Consider the following 18,867-nt stretch of genomic DNA (forward strand, 5'->3'; position numbering starts at 1 on the left):
ATAAATTGCAGAGCTTGTCGCGCAAAGTTTTCCTTCCGACATGAGATAGACGAAAATAGCGACGCTAGTATCATTGACCCTTAAATACGCGACGTGTGTAGGTACAGTATCAGCGGACCTACTGTGACTTCAAAGAGACCGCTCGCTTCAGCGTGATGTAACGGGTGTCTCCATCTTGCGGGATCTACTTGATGATCCAAGCAAGAGCCGTCGGTCGGTAGCCCACGACTCCTCGTTGGCTTTACAATTCTTCTCAGGAAAATCTGTGCGCGAGGAGAGAAAAATTTCACGCGGCAGACGTCGGGAAAATCCCGGCCGAAACAATGCGAAATAATGAGCCCGGTTGAAAAGCCGCTTAGCGGGAGGTCGTTCCACCAAGTTGCAGCCGCGAGGCGGCCTCGACCATGCCATCCGCCAGCGAGCTATTATCTCGGGCAATCATATGACTCCTCCGCACGTGACTTTATTTACAGTAAGAGACTTATACCCGCGCGAACATGTATGGTGCAGTTCCGCGTGACATGATAGACGCAGGTCTGATCCGCGAGGCGATGCGATAACTGTATAGACGGCGGGCCGTGGCTTTATGATGCCGTTGCTCGATAAGCTGCTACCTGCGAGGAAGAGCAGTCCGCGCGAGAGTGCTGAGAGCCTAGTGTCCAGTGCGCGTACAACTAAGAATGATAGGTGAGCAAGAGAGATCGCGCGCTGCTCCATTTCGGAGCGCGTTTTCGCTCCCGACGTTCGTGGATCCCTCCGGAGCGGCCCGCCCGCAGCATCCCCCGGCACCGCGCTACGCCCCGCGTTATTTATTACACGTCGTGTCGATCTTTCGTCAATCGCATTGCCATTCTGTATTAGCGCCGAAGATAAAGAACTTCAGGCTCCGGGAAGAGAGCGGAAATTGCATTTCTCCCCGTGTCGCCCGCGGGCGGCGAAATAAAAATCGCAATGGCGTTGCATTGTCGGGCAGCTGATCGGACGTCTGGAGTTTTATAATAAAGACCGACGCTTAGCGCGGTTTCCCTAACCTGCTTCGTTGCAATTACTTGGCTCCGTTCTCTCGCATCTGCGGCTGTTTTACCAACGCAACGTCGAAGCGGATGCGCGACAGGCCGACGAAGCGCTTCGCAACTTCTCCATTCGAGGGAGATGTTCGAGAGAATCGTGGAAGCCTCGTCAAAGTTTTCTGTACGAAATGCCTTAAATTTTATGCCCTACGTTGATTTACTCCAGCTCTTATTTTTGAATTACCTTGATCGTTTCTTTTCATTTTAATTTAACATAAGTAAAGACTGTATTACATATCGTTATGTAAATGCATTATTATGTAAATGTGCTCAGACTTTACTCAAGACACAATAATAATATAATAAAATAATATAAAAATTATCTGAAAATATCGTAAGACAGACTTTCACTTAGAATGTGAAGATATTTTGCTTTTTGTTCGCTACATTGAAGATCCGGCCGCTCTTTCAAATATTTTACATTTCGACATCATTTTCGCGTTTAACGATTCTAAAATCTCGCAACTTTATTAGCACGTGGATATATTTTACTCTTTGCGTTCGCCATTTTTTAATTTTATTTCTCGATCCTGCAGTCTTTGCAGCTTTGTGTTTAACGATCGCAGTGAGTTTGAAAAAATAATTGAACCAGATACTTATACGTTCTTCCCCGTAAAAGAGTTGAATTTATTCACATCCAACTTTTTTACTTGTTTCTGCGCGCGAGATATCTTGCATGCAGAGGAGGACTCTCCAAATAAAACGGTGCATTCCGTGAAGTTATTGCAGGGACTCCGCGTTGCAAGTCGGGGCGGAGCAAGTGCGGATTTTGCTATTTCGAGAATGCGAATGGCGCGGTAGAAAACTCCTCTTCGACTCGATGACGGTGCAGAAGCATCGAAGTAAAAGCGAAGCCGTATGCACTGCGGTAAATACTGCGGAGGGAAAACATGAGACGCCCTTTAACATAGGAACTGCTCGTGATTTCGAGGTAATCATCGAATTTCAGTGTATATAAAATTATAAAACACAGATGGATTGTAAACGCAAACTTAATCAAATAACATTTTCAACTATAATAGCAGTTGTATTTGGAAACTTTCTATTTTGTTATGACATACGTGCGTAATACTTTTATAATATACAGGCAAAGTTTTTGTCTAGCTTTATTTTATGCTCCATTAACTTATTTACTCTTTACTCTAGCAGTAACCTCTTTCATTCTTATATATGTAAAATACTATAACTATAACTCTTTGATATGTGAAGTTTTCGCTAATTTTGAAATTACCCACACTTTCGTAATCTACAAATATTAGATATCGTTAACGAAATGTAGTGTCTCAAATTTCCAGCGAGATAAGACTGTCGAAGATGACGTGAGCCTCCTAAGCGAAATGGTGTTCGGCACCGTGGCAATGACGTATAGAGGGTCGTCATTTAAGGTAAATCGAAATAATAGCCCTTAAAGTTTTCTTCGCGAAAGTAGAAGAAGAAATTAATCTCTGTTTCTTTCTTGAAATGAAAGGTTCACTCGATGAATTCTCCACCATGCATCATGTGCACGAAAATCTTTCCTGCGACGGAACATGGCACGTGTAAGACGAGGTAAACTATTTTCGATGTATTTCTTCAAAGATCTTTTCTATCGTGGACCAATTCTACCGATCGTTTTATCGTACCACAGCGAGAGGGTCTCAGATGAAGGACTGGGACGGTCGGTGCACGTGGAGTCCACTTCTAGCAATACTAGTATGCGATCATTTCGTAAGTACGTCGACGATATCATCACTTCCGTACGGTAAAACTTAATTCTTCTTAATAACTTCTTCAGCAGCTTCTCGTTGAAATATGTTCCACAAGGGAAGCGGAAGTGAAAAGAAGCGGGTTTAGATTTATTTTGAATTTATGTTTCTTTTCACAATTTATTTTTAATTCTAGACGATATAATAATCAGACATGACAAACACTTGGAAGAATTATCGAAGGTAGCCAGAATAAATCCTGATTAGGTTTCCATTGCAGAGTCCCGGCCAAGCTCCGGCAATCTGTCGAGTAACGACTCGCATGTGGGCCCGCGAAAAAGTTCGACATGCTCGAGTACCGGCAGCGGCTGGGACATAGACATAGCTCCGCCGACGAGCAGTAAGTTCATGTCAACGATTAGAGCGATTCATTGTCGGGAATGCATCGTAGCTCACACGATGCTGATCCAGGTTCACAATCGTTGGAGAGTAACGGATCGTCCGGGATCGGTAGTCTCACCAGTTTGCGCAGAAGGTGGTGGAGGGCGATCTCGACTTCCCTCGGACGATCGGACTCCGACGACGCCTTCGGGATGCAGCACTGGAACGAGAATGGAAGCGACGGGCGTGACGGACACGCTAAGCGTCACAAAACCAGGCTGGGTTTGACGATGTTAGTGCGATTGGTTCAGGGCCAGGAAAGGTATAAAATTGTCTAGCGCGTTTTTTATTTAAATTTATAAAGTCTGAACACAGACGTAGTGACTTTAAATATAAATTTGGCCGATGTATGTGTACAAAGAAATGAAAGCTAATTGTAAGTGCGGGAGAAAGAAAAATTAAGTAATTTTTTAAAAGCGAAAGCTATCGGTTTTTGCACGTCCACGCCTTGGAATTGAAATTACAATTTATTAACGAATCGAATTAATATTGTTTATTCCGTAAGATTTTAGACATTTTTAATATAAATTACATAAATATATGTGCTTTGGATTCTAGGAAAAATTAATAATTTTAAGCAGAACAATATGTATAATTTGTAGCCAGATAAAGACGAGGCTTTTAGAACATATGGCATTCCTAGAAGGGATGCTGGATCGTTTGCGGTATTTTTGCATCGAGACGAGCAATATCAACGGTTCCAACTGCAAGAGGATGCAGTTGACTGACAAAATGTACAGGGCGACGTCTCGATTTGTCGTCTCGCTGTTGCATATACTTCTCGATGTCGACGTTAACACCCGCGCGCCTCTGCTGTGGCACGACGTTCTGCTTAATTCCGTGACGGTGAATGAGACGACGAACACCTTGCATCGCAGTTTACAACAGATGTGTCAATTGTTCGACGAGCTCGATACGAAGTCGACAAATTTGTGAGTGTAGGAGCGTAGATCGCGGATTGAATGACCGTCCCGATATTTATTTCAGCGTCTTTCAGTTTCCTTAGCACCGTGGTAACTGCCGTATTAACGTATCATCTCGGTTGGGTGTACACTGTGCTCTCTCCGCATGATCGGCACATGGTGAGTTTAAAACGTTGCAGCGGAGAAGAAACTTGGAATTAACTACAGAGATTATATGCACCTCATCGAACTGTCGAACAATCGATTGTGATGAGAAAATATCAAGATAGAGATAAAATCTTTAAGTTCAAAGGCATCTGTTTTTCTGCAGTTTGAGACCCTTGAACGCGCTAAAGCATTTATGTTCTTCTAAGTATAATCAGTAGATGAAATTAACAAAATCTTTCAAAAACACATTAGCATCATATGAAGCATATTTAGAAAAAGTCTACTTAAATAATCAATGAGTTAAAAAATGTTGATAACAAAGATTAGATTTAATGATGTCAATAGGATGACAAATGTCGGTTACTAATGTTATGCAAAAATTTAGAAAAAATATTAGCGATAAGTGACAATTTATCTCGATTTTCAGATCGAGAAGCTGGGTAGCTGGTATTCTTGCAATCCGCTGTGGGCACAGCTTTGCGACCTGTATGGCGCACTAGGCAACCCCGTGAAAGTGGCGCATACCGTAATTGCGGGCGATCCTCGAAAAAGCGAGCTGATTAATTCCGTCTTGTCGTTCTTGTCGTACTTCATCCGCAGCGGGATGGTGCGGAAGCGCCAGGAATACCGTTGCACGTCGCAGCAAGACGTGCAGATGGCGACGAACATGTTGGAGCAGGCTCGCAGCAAACGACCGTATCTGTTCGTTAACAGAAGGCCGACATGCGCGTTCAACGATCGAGACACCTCGACTCGCAGACGCGAATCGTGCGTTTTACCGTCGCGCAAGTCGACACAATCGGCCGAAACCGGAACAACCGGCGATGTTAACGTAAAATGCATTCCACGGTATCCGGCAGAACGACCGAGGGTCTCGCGATCCGTCAGTCCCCTGAAGCGTAGCGGTACCATGAAATCCGGCCTTGACGCGCTCATGACGAAATCGACCGAAGCACCGGTGGACCTCAAGTTTCCGGCGAAAGAATTTCCATCGCGTGAAAATGACGAGAGCGACAAGTACGAGCTGATGCAGGAGGATCGAGCTAAGGACAGCGAGAAAACTTTCAAAGTGTCGAGCGAAGTGAAAATAATCGTTAGCGAAATTGGGTCGCAGGAGGATATCACGTCAAAGGGATGTCAGCCGCAAGACTTCTCGCAGTTCTCTTTGCGAGGCTTCGAGAAGAAGTTGGACGCGCGCGATGCCGAAGAGAGTCTCGCGACTGGAAAGACTGAGCTGCACCATCGGCTGAGTAACAATGTGGATCCGCTCAAGATGTTCTACAGCAGACCTGAGTTGCCGCTTGACGCGAACGGTGGCTTCGTCGACGAATTTAAGGAATCGCAGGTCTTCTTCACTCTCGGTGGGGAAGATAAACCCGCAAAGTTACCCCTGAGGCCGCGTCTCGGCAACAACTGCCAGTGCTCTTACACCTTCACGAGACTGCCTAGTACATCTGCGCAACTCCCGGAGGGCGTACTGAGAAAGATCATCCAGCGAAACTTTCCCGAATCGTCCAAGAGCATACAGCCGCCTCCGGGGGCGGCATCCAGTATGGGTGCGAGGTCTATAGGTTTTTGTTTGAAGTGCAACGGTCAGGGATACGCTGCCTCGCAGGATTATGACAGCAGCAAGCAGGTGTTGGAAACGCCGACGAACGCGACGGAGGTGTTGCGCACGTGCGGAAGTTCCGAAGGTGGCAGAACCATGAGACTGTCGCGATCCAACAGTTTGGAGGCTCTGATGGAAGCCAACAGCGTCGTGGAATTGCCAATGCCACAGTCAGTGTACTGTCAAAATAGCATATAATGTCCGTTAAAAAGTCTCGATCTCTTCGCGATAAACTCATGGAATTATGTTAATTCGAAGACAATTTAGAAATCTAGATCTTCGAAGTTTAGGCACAGCATATTAAACTTCCATTTTAATTCCATCACTTTGTAATGAAATTACTTTTGCTATCTTTTATTTTCGTTACTTTCTCATTTGGCTTTAAAATGATGCGATAACCATTGTTACAGGTCGAGGAAAGTTTCGCAGATCAAAACTGGATTAATTAGAGAAATGGGCTTCACGAAAACTCTCATGAGAAATACGATGGCGAATGACGAAAGTAACGTTTTAAGTACGGGCTACACGTGGGGTTTGGTGCTGCAGGGTGTGACTAAGAAGAAAAAGAGAAGGAAAAAGAAGAAGCTGTCGGAGGACGAGAAGGACAGCCCCGAGATTCAGGGGGAGAAATGGTGGTCGTACATGCGAGAGGAAGTTATGGCCAGCGCTCGATTTCCGACGATCGATCAACCGGTTGCAGAAGCACTCTGCGTACTAGCTGACTTGGACACGTGGCACGTCGGGATCCTGTCAAATAACGCGCCCTGGCAAAATCCTCCACTACCAGTCGGAATGTCGCGTCTGGTGTCAAATATGCTGGAATCCTTTGTCTATGTATGGCGAAAGTACCACTCTCCTACTCACGTGAGTTTTGTCAACTCAATTCAATCAAAATTTCTCTCGCCCTTCCTCTCTCTGTTTATACATGTACTTTTTATAAACGAGTAACTATCTGGGGTGAAATTTATTTCAGTGCATAGCGATTTTGGAGGCTAAATTGAGGGAATTATGGTTGAGAAGCGAAACCTTGGCGGAAATGATGATGTCAATGGAAGAGTCCGACGCTAATGTGAGCAACTTAACGAACGCTCTTGATCTCGATGCAGCTGACATACCACTTTTACTCGCGGTCGCAACCACCCATTCTCCGGAAATAGCGCAACGATTTGGTCTTACATTAACGTAAATTTTCGTTCGATTGTACATATTGGTTTTCTTCTTACGTTATCTTGACAGATCTTTTCTGAGTAGCGTATCAAGATACGTTGATATTTAAATCAAAAGAAACTAATAAGATTCTTCGCCGAATAGCATAATTTCGTAACACGTAATTAAGTACATGATACCCAATCGTGCGCGTGTAAATTAAATTAGGCTGTAAGGTATTATTTTATTCTCGCAGTTAGTTATTCGTTTCAGCGTTTTTTAATGAGTCGTAGCTCTTATAACATAAAATCGATGGCTGATTTCTTTACTAATAAAATACGTACTGTCTATATCTGGTTTTTTTACACGATTCATGCGAGCTTGCAGTTGTACACGTCTAATTAATAAATTCTGAATGAATTTTTTTACCCTGCTGTATATTTCTTAATAATTCTCTAGGACTGGCGAATTTCTTAAAAATTATTGACCAACTATTTCAGTAAATTATATGTTATTATATTGGTCTGAAATGCAAATAAATTTTTATCATAGATAGATCGAAAAGCTCGAGCTTTAATAAAACGAATCTATCTGGTTTTCATCAATTGGAAAGTTCATCGATATCTAATAAGGTAATAATGAATAACGTCACGCGGCTCAGCCGTTTCACTTTTTTGTTACCTTCCGAAACGTTTGAAAATTATGATTAAAAGGTTTAAAAATTGTATCTAACTAATAACTAAATTCCCCCGCTATATTTCTGTGATATCCGAAGTGAGATACCTGCATCGGCGCACATCGTTTCAAGAATCATGGAGATCTGTCCCCCTGATCCGTGAGCTGACACCGCAATAACTTGTTGACATTTCGTTTTGACGCTAAACATATTTTTTTATATTCAGAATCTCGTATGTGTCTTTTTAAAATAAATACTGACTAATTTATCATCGCAGACCTAAACAAACATCTCGACAATCGATTATCGAGGCAAAAAATAAAATTCGGGTGAGCTTTCATAGAACAGAGAAAGAAAAAATTATTATGACACAATTATATTTTATGTTTTATAAATTTCACAATTTATGTTGCACGCTCGTCTTGGAATGTAAACGCATTTTAGTTGGGCCACGATGCATGCTGCAACTGCTGCTGCTGTTGCATTCCGCAACCCACATGCTACGTGAGTTGATATATTTTAACGTTTGAATTTATGCATTTATTTATTCATTTTGGGTATAAATTAGAGAGCAAATGACTTTTACAGAAATATGTCCAGCCAGAGGTGGCAAAATCTTTCGCACCTATTCATGTAAGTAATTTAAAATATTCTATGAAGAATATTTCGACGTTTATTTTAACATTTCTGATTCTATCCGACATACACTCCGGTTAAATTAATGTTAGAGAATGTTTTGCCTTTATTCGCTGTTGTTATACAATCTCAACTTTCTCTTCAGTATTACTGGAAGTCGAACGTACCGATGGACAAAGATACAACCTATCGTCTCTCTTATTGGGAAGGACCTAGCACCACTGTCGGATCCCTTCGTCCTGAAGACAATCTGACGTGCAGTGACACGCCAGTGTCTGATGAAACGACGCACAAAGTATAACGAAAATTTTATTTTTAAAACGAGTCGCCGGACTGGAGCTCGATTGCTCTTCCAGATGAGCTACTTCGGCAATTGGTGCATAAAAACTGATCCGCCGATAATACCCTGCGACAGACAGTGGCTGGGTAGAGGTCCGATGGAAGATGTCACGACGCACAAGCACGATTATTCATGGAAAAGCGTGGGACGTCCTGAGATCATCAAGGCGCAGAATAATTTGTACCCTCCCTGTGCTGCTTTGTCTGGTAATCCTCATCGCTACGAATCTGTCTGTAATGTGAATTTCGAAAAAACAAAATGCATAGTAAAAAGTATTGTCAATTGAATTAAAAACCACGTCGGGGGGGGCAGATGATACGACGTATCGCTTGAGCTACTACAACTCCTCCTGCTTGCTTCCGGTACAATCTTTCGCGCCTGTTAGAAAATATGCCAAGTCGGATACACCGATGGAAGGCTGTACGACGTACAGACTTAGCTACTGGCCAAATGAGGCTCCCATAAAAGTGAGTTTCGAATAAAAATGTTGAAACTTCCCGTTTCTTCAGTTTCTTGTTAGAATTTGTGGATTTTAAATAGCCTTGTTGTGTTAATTTTAAATAATTTTGTACTCTTCGAAATGCAATTATATTTTACACCCATTTTTCGGATGTCTACTACTTAATATTGTCTACATTTCATTCGGCAATGAAGTGACTTAAGCAGCAATCGTCTTTTTACATAAATTTAAGATACATGTAATTATTTGCGCTTTTAGGAGGAGCTACCGTGGAATCGAAAGGAAGAATACCATCGCCCGACGACGCCGATTGACGGATGTACGACCTACGGACTGAGTTACTGGCCCCACTGTGGCGAAAAGCCTCCGGTACCTTACAGCCACGATGAGACCGAAAACTTGTTGAACGCCGGCTGCTGCTTCGACGACAATACCACGTACCGGCTCAGCTATTTCGGGTGTGGCGGTGACAAGCCGCCGGGTCCCATTCGCCAGCCTGGCAACATGATTTTCTCGCCGTGTCCGCTCTCCCACGACACCGTCAATCGGGTGAGCAAACGCCGAGTCGTACCTTCACGGTGAATTCGACTCGAGGATGATACACTAATTCGGGTCGATAGTTACACTCTCGAGTGCATTATGCGGCGGTTACGAGGCAATTTTCTCAAATTGCCTAACAATCGTTGCGTCGCCTCGCAGATTGATTCGATAGTCTTCTTTCTATCAAGCCATAACGCTATTGTAGCGAATTGAGACAACAATGACTATTCCCTTAAAGATCGAGGACGTCGGCTGGCTTCGTCGTTTCAACATCGCACGTCGAGATGAGACAATCGCTATTAAACGCGAAAATTTATTACGGCTCAAATCATACGAGTATTTTCCAGATAATAGGCTTGAGTCTAAATCAACGTTCCAGATTTCGTTAATTTCACATCGTTTGCAGTTGAGTTTCCTGGGCAACTGGTGCGTCAAACCGGAACCGTCTATCACGCCTTGCGACAGACAGTTGTTGGGCAGAGGACCGATGGATGATGAAACTACGCAAAAACACGACTACACGTGGAAACGCGTGATGCCGCCGACCGAGCTTCGACCCGAGAACAATCTCACTTTCTCGCCCTCGCCGCTGGAATGTAAGTATTTAGCCGCGCGCAAAGTAATATCGCCATAAGTTGCATATTTGACATTTTTACAATCGCATTAGTCGGCCAGAGAAAGTATTATTTCTTCATCAGAAAGAAAGAAACGAAAGCACGTTCCTTCTTTGAGAAAGAAATCTCAGACGCCCGTCTGATTATCCCGTTTGCGATTTTCTAACGTACGATTCTAACATATGATCATTGCAGCCTGCACGACCCATAGATTGTCTTATATACCGAACGATCACGAATGCCTGCCGCCTATTAAATCGTACGCGCCCATACGCAAGTACCAGCCGACCGACGTTCCGATGGAATCCGAGACGACGATGCGACTGAGTTATCAACCGGTGGAGCCGGCGGTTCAGGCCGAGAAATCATGGGCTGCAGCTACGCCCTATTATTCACCCGTCAATCCCATGGAGGACAATACCACGTACAATCTAAGGTTCGAGCCTCGCTCTTTACCCGGTTGTTTAGCAATTTAGAATCTCGTCTCTGCGCGCCCCGCGAACTTAAAATTTATACACCAATATCTTCTTTGACAGCTATATACCGCCTGGAACGCTCGTCCCACTGCCACCTTGTTCCGCTTCCTGTCCGCCTGTCAACACTTACGGAAGTAAATCTTTGAGAAATTCTCCATTCCCTTGACATTATCTTTTTCACGCTGAACGATGACGCGTATGTGTACGATTACATTATCATTACGTTTTAGTACCGTCGCGGCAACCTTGCCCTGCATCGTGAACAGGTAAACAAGGTGTGTGCGAAACGATAATTATCGTTTATATTGCACAGTGTAGTAACTCTAATATGTTAACATATGTATTTATCTCTTCTCCTTACGATATTTTGCAGAAGTCACGCGAGCAGGCGCGGATGCGAGCGCTTGTGATGTCCCGATCATGTACGCTGTTCCGATAATAAAATGTCCTTGTGCACCGCGACTTTTCAATACTGTGTTAATCCGCGCGAAAGATCAGTAAACGGTTAAAGCAATTTCACAATCGCACCTCCACGGTTATCGTAATCGCGTTTCAGCCGGGATGTGCAAAACCTTTTTCTCTCTCGCTCAACTGCCGCGTAATGAAGCAATAATTACACAATGAGGTGGTACATTTAATGTACACCTCATTCGATGTAACGGCGAATTACCGCTACGTAACTGCCCTGGCATTAAGTATTATGTATAACGATTACATCACAGCTGACATTCTGCGATAATCGATGATCGGTTCATCCGCGGTCGTGTCTTTACGCGGGGGACGCGCTGACGAGCGCGTGCGGAAAGCAAGCGTTATAGCATCGGCTCGCGTTCCACGTACATAATATTCGAGAGATGCCTCTAGGCGTAAGAAATTTCATGTCGCTTCGGAAGTCAGCGGCTCCTTGCCGACTTTGCGTGAAAGTAGTTAGCGTATCTATCCGTTTGCGTAACAATCTCGGGGTGTCTTCCTTACACGCCTTCGAACAACGGCGCGCGGAGACGCTAGGAGAAGGCATACCAAGTCTGCTGTGTAAATAGTTGAACTTTATTAAGAGAAATTAATTCCTCGACAGTTGCGTAGTGCGAAACTTGGATAATGCACACGACGTTGCGGTGTGTACGACTTTTCGCGTTTGAATGGCTTGCTCTCCCAATTATTCATTTATGCGCGTGACTAATCTAACCGGCTCTACTTTCGCCAAGTTTCATCTCCGCGGCAAAATCGCGATTGATTAAGCGCCGAAGTGAAGTGCTCGGTGTTGATTATTTTTTTAATACGTAAATGTACAAATTTATCATCGCGCGCGTACATTCGTGTGCAACTGCCGGGATTGAAGGTACTTCCGTAAATATTAGTTGAATTTATTCCCGACCGTTCTTGAGGTAATTTGCAAATTTTGCGCGGAAAAGTAATGTGATATTATTTAAGTCGCGAAAATCCTCATCCTCTTGGTTTTCTTAATAACGTGGAAAGAAACGCGGGAGAGCAATCCGAAGGCCACGCAAGAACAAACGTATTGCGCTAATCGGAAGAGCAGTCCCCGGCTATTGATCGTGGGCTGTTGCGATGGCATTATTACGCGCATTCTGATGCATATGTAAGTATGCATATTACAGTGTGTTCCTCGCCTATTGTTTTGCTGGTCTCATAATTCGTAAAACTGCGAAACTACGTGGACCCAAATAGAGGGCCCGACTTGGCGAAACGATATGAAAGTTTCGAATCATCTACAGATGATTTTTGCGGGCTCGAAAGAAAACTGAATTCACAAAATACTTGATGCGCGTTTTAATATTATGCGAAAATTATTATTCAACGTTACGTACACTCGTTCACAGAATTATAGATATGGCGAATTACCGCGAATCTATTGCGAAGCACAGTAATATCTTAGATCAACGAGGCGATATAAGCTCATTAGTTACGGATTGATTAATTAGTACACTTGAACCTGATTTGATTGGTTTTATCAGACGTAAAATCAAGCGCGACAAATTTTTACAAACAATGGCATAATCATTAGAAAGCTGCTGAAAGAACGATGGAGTTTCAGTCAAGACTAAGGTCATGCACGGTGTTGCGATAATCGGAGCAAGATACCTCTCGGCATCGGGATCTCAGGGTGGTCTCGACACGAACGCTTACGAAGGAAGCGACTATCCCACACACGCATTTACTCCGGCAGATATGTAGGCTCTTTGCCATAAAGCATACGAAGCATCTTTCGAAGCCCATCGCCTCCTCCGAGTAGGGATAAAGTGAGAGTCGGTATAAAAGGGGATTTCTTTCCTCTCTTGGGATCGCAGTCGATCTTGTTCGTTTGCGGCTATCTCCGTGCGTTTGCCACCAAACTCCCGTCACACATTCACGTCGATCCGTCTAGACGAGGTGCACGACTCGTGAGTCAGGATGAAATACGTGGTAAGTAATCGCGAGGGGTGTTGTCTGTCGAAACGTCAATTAAGCGCGACATAACTCTCTGCTTGTTCGGGGTTGAAAGATTTCTTGACCGTTTTCCTCGCAAAAAAAGATACGTCAATAATTTATTTAACTGACGTTAAATAACTTTTCCCGTATTAATAGCTTTTTATCTTTTTAATTGCAGTTTCGAGAAAAGAGAGAATCTGTATTAAAATAAAGTTAATTGAAAATAAATCGTAGTTTTCAGAAATTTATTTAATTTTTATTTTTGTCGTTTTATTATTATTCATTAAACTTGATGAAATTTATTGAACCCAAAACAGGCAAAGAATAGAGAAATCTTTTGTTATAACATTTAATTAAAAGAATTGTCTGACGAAAGATGGTAGCGAAAAACGTGACCCTTGTAGAATCTTAAGAAGCCACCATTGTCACTGAGGCATTGCGACACACAACCTGCATTTATTAATTTATATGCGTGAGATGCACCGTTGAAGTGACGAAACAAGAACTGCGTGGGATTAAAATCCTGAAGCTTTACATAATCCAGAGGCTGACACGAGTTCATACTTTACTTTTTAGACAGAGAGAAAGAGAGAGGATATTTAAGCACATCTACAATATAATTTTCGTTAAAGATACATTAATTAATCTTGTCCGTGCATGTTATATTAGAATTATTTTTTTTTCCGCTTTTTAAAACTTTATTAAGCTTTACGATCAATCATTTTGAGAGCCGATCATAAAATTAGAAAAATTTTTTAGAAATAATAGCACCGCTATAAAAATTAATACATAATTAGATTGATAGACGAACGAGCAGCAACGGGACAAGCAACGCGATATCAAAGAGTAATGTAGAAGGGGTTCACGGTAGGTTGGGATGAAATGGGACGGGCCCAACTGTGCGAGTTTGCGGGTCAGGAGTTAAATGACCCGCGTTGGCATTTGCTTCTCACTTTCACTCATCTCCTGAGAGCGCATCGCCCGATTTCGTAGCAGTGAAACCGATAAATCCACTTTGGGATTCGTGTTACACTCTTCCGCGTCTATTCTCATCGATCATTTTACCTGTTGATCTAGTCCCAGGGTGCCGATTAGAAAGGGAACAAATTGATGTAATCCAAATCTTATGATATAACACTTAATGACGTACACACGTGTGTTTTGTAATCGCATTTTGAAACACGCGTTTTCCCGAGATGTATCTCGATCGCGCATTCACTAATCAGGAAAACTAACATAACGTAATTTTCCAGGTGTTAGCAATGATTCTGGGATTGGCGGTGGCGCAAGATCCAAATTACCATGGACGCAACTACCAGCAGGATGATGGACAACATCAGGGTGACAACAGACGACCTTTAAGCACTACGCCCATCCCAATCTTGCATTGGAACAAGCAACAGGAACATGACGGGACCTACAAGATAGGGTAATCATACATATTTTCTATACAATTTAAAAAAAAAAAGAAGATAGTTCCTTAAATTATCTCAGTGCCAAAGCTAATTATATTTATTGGTACAAAAATGTTGAAGCGACGAATACTCTAGTACTATGTACATATGTAGTATTTCAGATATTAAGAGAAAATCTTTTCTGATCTTACATCACGCGCGCCAAAGAATTTCTCTCGCTACCGATTCAACTCATATCTCAAACTCTATATTATCGTGTCACCTGCTGAAATCTTCGTCACGCAAATCCCACGTAATTCGGTCCCGAAAGTTACCGACGCATTACCGGACCGCGGTACCTGGTGCCTCGAATCCGTGCGAAATTCGCCAGCGCGCATTTTAGCATTACGTAACGCTGATCGATCGGCTTTCTGGGCCGTCCGTTTTTTTTTTTGCGCAATTTTGATTATTTAACACCCCGGGCCATTTGAACCCCGCAGTTACGAAACGGGCAACAATATCATCGCCGAGGAAAGCGGCTACATCAAGACCATCGGCGAAGGTGAAGACCGGGCGGAGGCGATCGTGCAGCAAGGCACCTTCTCGTACACGAGTCCCGAGGGACAGCTGATCACCATTCACTACACCGCCGACGAGACCGGCTTTCACGCGCAGGGCGATCACATTCCCACGCCACCGCCCGTTAGCGAGGAGATCCAGAAAGGCCTCGACCTCATCTACGCGGGTATTCGTCAGCAAGAGGTAAGTATACTCACGACCTTTCCTGTTCCGTCCAACCCCTATTACGCTCTCGCTACGATTACTTTTATAGGAGTTGCACCACTCGATTCCATGAAATTCCACACTATAGCTATCTAATTAACGGTGCTTCAGTAAAGTGCTTTTACTTGCAAAATGTTAGTCAAAGGTAGAATCTATACGAGGGTCGTTCGAAAATAGATTTAATTCATCGTAGCATTGGCAGGTAAAATTAAGAAATTATTATTACAATGCAATAATATTAATTGGAGTTGATTGCCTGAAATAAATCACCCACACTAGTATCGCAACATTTTATAACACATGTCAAAATTCTATTAAAGTAATATTCGAGATTACACGATTTTATTGAATATGAAAGTGTTGAAAGAGCAGATTCATTCAGGATTTACGTGACGGCGTAACACCATGTAAAATTTTACTACTTCATTGCACATTGCAGTCCATTCACAATTTTCTGTCCTCGATTATCCCCACTTATTCCTCTCCTCCTCTCTCATCTCTCTTCTTATCACCTCTGTTCGCGTCCATGCTCACCTTTATGGAAACGTTCTCCGCGATCTTATGGGCAGGACTTCTGTTTCGCCACAGCTAGCATAGGTCACGGTTTCCAAGCAGGGTTTGCGAAAAGCCATTCAGTTATCTACATACGAGTGCACTTGCGAAATCGTGATAGCGATCCCTATCGATGCAAAGGCTAGAGACCGCTATATGGTATGAATGACCTGCGCGAAGTGAGGGAAGAAGGTAGCTACTCTCGTGCCATTTCCTTTCAACTCTTGTTAATCATTATGTCGGTTCTCAACAGCTACCGGTTCTCTTCCTTAACTCATCGAAAACCACGCTCTTATCTACGCGCCGCAGAAAATACAACATCGACGGAGATACGTGCTTATCCGCATCTAATTAAAATTGCTACGTTAGACACCGATAGCTAGTAATCACTTTACCGCCATCAAATGAGTTCGTTGATCCTACATTAAAATCTTATTACAAATGCGAATAGCAAATCTTTGAATAAAATTTCGAAATGAAAAAAAGAAAGTTTGACTTGAAAACAAAGATACACAGAATTGTTTTCTAGAAACGCGAAATCCTCTCCTAGAATGACAGACAGTAACAGTAGATTTAACGCTTGACGCTTGCTTGATCGAGCTGGCGTTACTTCCGGCAAAGAAAAAAATATTCTTCTTCCACTAAAAAGACACATTTCTTTTTAACCCCCTAAAACTAATCAATATCATCAAAATCTGATTTATAGTAGCCAATTTTATTAGCGAGAACGGTTTGTAAAGATTCGGTACGTTGATCTTTTTAGGAGGAAGACGCTCGCGCAGCAGCCCAAAAGCCACAGCAGCCACTGAGCCAGCAGGTCGACAGGCGGGATGAATACAACAGAAAGTATCAATAGCAAGCCCACCCCCCGTCGATGCTTGAGCGATTCGCAGCACTGTACCGTTATTAAGAAATAGCCATTAAGTTGTTAAGTTACTTTATCTTCTCGCGCCCCAAATACACTTTCCATTCTATAAACATTTGTAGTAAGAAACAACGCTTGGTAAGTTCGACTTCGCTCTTTCATCCTTCCACCGTTGACCATGTCGATCCTTTCTCAACGTGAGATCCTGGCATTCGTATATGGCACCATTAATGATTTATCTCCTACTATCTCTCTGTACCGGCGCGGCGCCGCCACCGCCGCCGCGTAATTGTGCTCTTCGGTGGGAACTGACATTTCTTGTGTCGCGATAGAGAAAAATGTCACGGGATTAAATCGCACCCAGCGAACTGATCTACTCGTGATCGAGTCTACGTCCATTCATGGCGCTATCACCTTTATACCTCGCCGTAGAACATTTCTGTATTTAGTGCGAGAACCTAGAACTTTGATGCAATTATTCGATAGCCTTTTTTTATATATATACATATAATACTCTTCTCTCTATATGTGTACTTAGGAGAAGCATTTTTTTTTCTTCTCTTAGAGCATCCGTATTTTTAATATTTTAACTGTGTTAATTTTTTCGCACAGCACTTTTGTACGACACGATTTATTTAATTTTTAGTTATTTCTCATTTCTGAATTATCGTAGAAAGAAAAAAGTATTATTTATGAAAGGAAAAAGTATAATTTCAATAGATGTTTATTAGGTATATGTGCCGTGTGCAACAGCAATAAAAACGGGAAATGAGAATGTAGCGGCGAAAGGAATCAAATTATTCGTTGCCCGAATAAGCACGTCGACTTCTTACCGTCACCGATTACATACATCAACGAGCGTGTATTCTCATGCGTGTATAAATCTATATGCGAGCATGCAGATACTCAATAAATCTTCCGTGGAATGAAGAATTATCACGGCCTACAAACGCCGAGAGATCTGCGTTCGGGCTTGGCCGGGGGGAAGAAAATATAGGATAGACGTGTGTTTAACGGAGCGAAGCGTCTTTATTGTTAGTCTCGAGTACATAGAAATCTATAAGGGCATCAGTCTTCGTTCTCGGAGAGGAAAGAAAGAGAGCGCACTCTCCGAGGCCGGTGAAACTTTTCACGAGGTAGCGCGTCAAGGCCGGTGAAACTTTGAATTGAGGTACGATAATCGGATAAGCGGACGCCGACGCTCCTGAATGCACGTCGCACTGATTACGCGATATGGGATCACCGATAATACCGTCCCTCGCAATCCAAGCATTGCTACAAATAACGAAACGCTTAAGAACATTGACAGCATTTGGAAATAATTACGGGAAATTTGTGGATCTGTAAGACGAGATTAAAATAGATTTTAGATGAATTTACGACAATGTTACTTTGTGTATACCGTCAAAATTGCTATATGAAAAATATATACTATCAGAGCCTAGTCAGACTCGATGAGAAACTTCTCTTTAGCTTGTGGCAGCAGAAAGCCCATTCTACATAAAATGAGTTTCAATCTGATAACCCCTATACAACTCATTAATATTTAACGTTTAATTTCAACATTGTATCATATTAACATTTTTATGTATTTTAAAATATGGGATACGCACGATTAAAGCTGCACATACCGGATCAAATGTTACTAAAAGTGTTAAATTGTTATCAGGAACGCTGATTCATTCGGAACTAGATACATATGTCTCAAATGCAAATGCTTGTATTGCTTAAAGTTGCACGTGAACATAACTGTACGACTTCTATATTAAAAATCCCGTGTCGAATTCCGATGAAATAATTAAAGTGGCCAAACTTCTGGCCATTTTTTTTTTAAATATCTACCATAATATTTCTGGTGAAACAACAATTCGGTGTTAAATAGAATTTTATTTGCCTGCTGCTTTCGTGTAAACTATCTGATATCACATGTTTAACATTTTACGCTCGAGCGATCGTCCGCTTTCACATTTATTTGCAAAATAAGTTAAGCATAAAACGATATTCCTTACGCACAGATCGTATCTCTTGTCTCTACGCGGACAGTTGCAATGTCATTCGCGGGGGAGGGGGCGGGGAAGGG

General features: G+C 42.7%; 3 protein-coding genes across 12 annotated transcripts; all 3 read left to right on the top strand.

Annotated features, from left to right (window-relative positions):
• Positions 1-138: 138 nt before the first annotated feature.
• LOC105561118 (folliculin-interacting protein 2) lies at positions 139-7,449 on the top strand. Of its 10 annotated transcripts, none has more exons than XM_012010826.1 (12): positions 139-687; positions 1,791-2,001; positions 2,366-2,455; positions 2,539-2,618; positions 2,698-2,762; positions 3,036-3,155; positions 3,227-3,458; positions 3,778-4,128; positions 4,194-4,278; positions 4,694-6,051; positions 6,286-6,739; positions 6,849-7,449. In XM_012010826.1, exons 1-12 carry the CDS (start codon positions 587-589, stop codon positions 7,059-7,061), a joined length of 3,360 nt encoding a protein of 1,119 aa, XP_011866216.1. In that variant the 5' UTR covers positions 139-586; the 3' UTR covers positions 7,062-7,449. The 10 variants fall into 10 exon arrangements, with proteins under 10 accessions (XP_011866216.1, XP_011866215.1, XP_011866213.1 ...); XM_012010825.1 differs by having other exon boundaries at positions 1,800-2,001; positions 2,698-2,777; XM_012010823.1 differs by having other exon boundaries at positions 140-687; positions 2,698-2,777.
• Positions 7,450-7,833: 384 nt separating this feature from the next.
• LOC105561130 (protein FAM154A-like) lies at positions 7,834-11,549 on the top strand. The gene is made up of 11 exons (XM_012010855.1): positions 7,834-7,856; positions 7,975-8,026; positions 8,142-8,201; positions 8,286-8,330; positions 8,479-8,628; positions 8,690-8,879; positions 8,986-9,140; positions 9,392-9,682; positions 10,080-10,269; positions 10,483-10,723; positions 10,824-11,549. The coding sequence occupies exons 1-11, from the start codon at positions 7,834-7,836 to the stop codon at positions 10,927-10,929; spliced, it is 1,503 nt and encodes a 500-aa protein (XP_011866245.1). The 3' UTR covers positions 10,930-11,549.
• Positions 11,550-12,795: 1,246 nt separating this feature from the next.
• On the top strand, positions 12,796-18,857 carry LOC105561120 (endocuticle structural glycoprotein SgAbd-2). The gene is made up of 4 exons (XM_012010834.1): positions 12,796-13,187; positions 14,447-14,622; positions 15,088-15,349; positions 16,686-18,857. The coding sequence occupies exons 1-4, from the start codon at positions 13,176-13,178 to the stop codon at positions 16,776-16,778; spliced, it is 543 nt and encodes a 180-aa protein (XP_011866224.1). The 5' UTR covers positions 12,796-13,175; the 3' UTR covers positions 16,779-18,857.
• The last annotated feature ends 10 nt before the right edge of the window (positions 18,858-18,867 follow it).

Source organism: Vollenhovia emeryi, unplaced genomic scaffold, assembly GCF_000949405.1.
Source record: "Vollenhovia emeryi isolate VEMERY1.0 unplaced genomic scaffold, V.emery_V1.0 DF939211.1, whole genome shotgun sequence".
In the NCBI taxonomy this organism is placed as follows: domain Eukaryota; kingdom Metazoa; phylum Arthropoda; class Insecta; order Hymenoptera; family Formicidae; genus Vollenhovia; species Vollenhovia emeryi.

Coding starts and splice junctions, on each gene's coding strand:
- LOC105561118 (XM_012010823.1), top strand. CDS start 587: ATGATGCCGTTGCTCGATAAGCTGCTACCTGCGAGGAAGAGCAGTCCG. Junction 2,456..2,538: donor ATAGAGGGTCGTCATTTAAG/GTAAATCGAAAT, acceptor TTGAAATGAAAG/GTTCACTCGATGAATTCTCC. Junction 2,778..3,035: donor TACTAGTATGCGATCATTTC/GTAAGTACGTCG, acceptor TTTCCATTGCAG/AGTCCCGGCCAAGCTCCGGC.
- LOC105561130 (XM_012010855.1), top strand. CDS start 7,834: ATGGAGATCTGTCCCCCTGATCC. Junction 10,270..10,482: donor CTCGCCCTCGCCGCTGGAAT/GTAAGTATTTAG, acceptor TGATCATTGCAG/CCTGCACGACCCATAGATTG. Junction 10,724..10,823: donor AATACCACGTACAATCTAAG/GTTCGAGCCTCG, acceptor CTTCTTTGACAG/CTATATACCGCCTGGAACGC.
- LOC105561120 (XM_012010834.1), top strand. Junction 14,623..15,087: donor GACGGGACCTACAAGATAGG/GTAATCATACAT, acceptor TGAACCCCGCAG/TTACGAAACGGGCAACAATA. Junction 15,350..16,685: donor CGGGTATTCGTCAGCAAGAG/GTAAGTATACTC, acceptor TGATCTTTTTAG/GAGGAAGACGCTCGCGCAGC.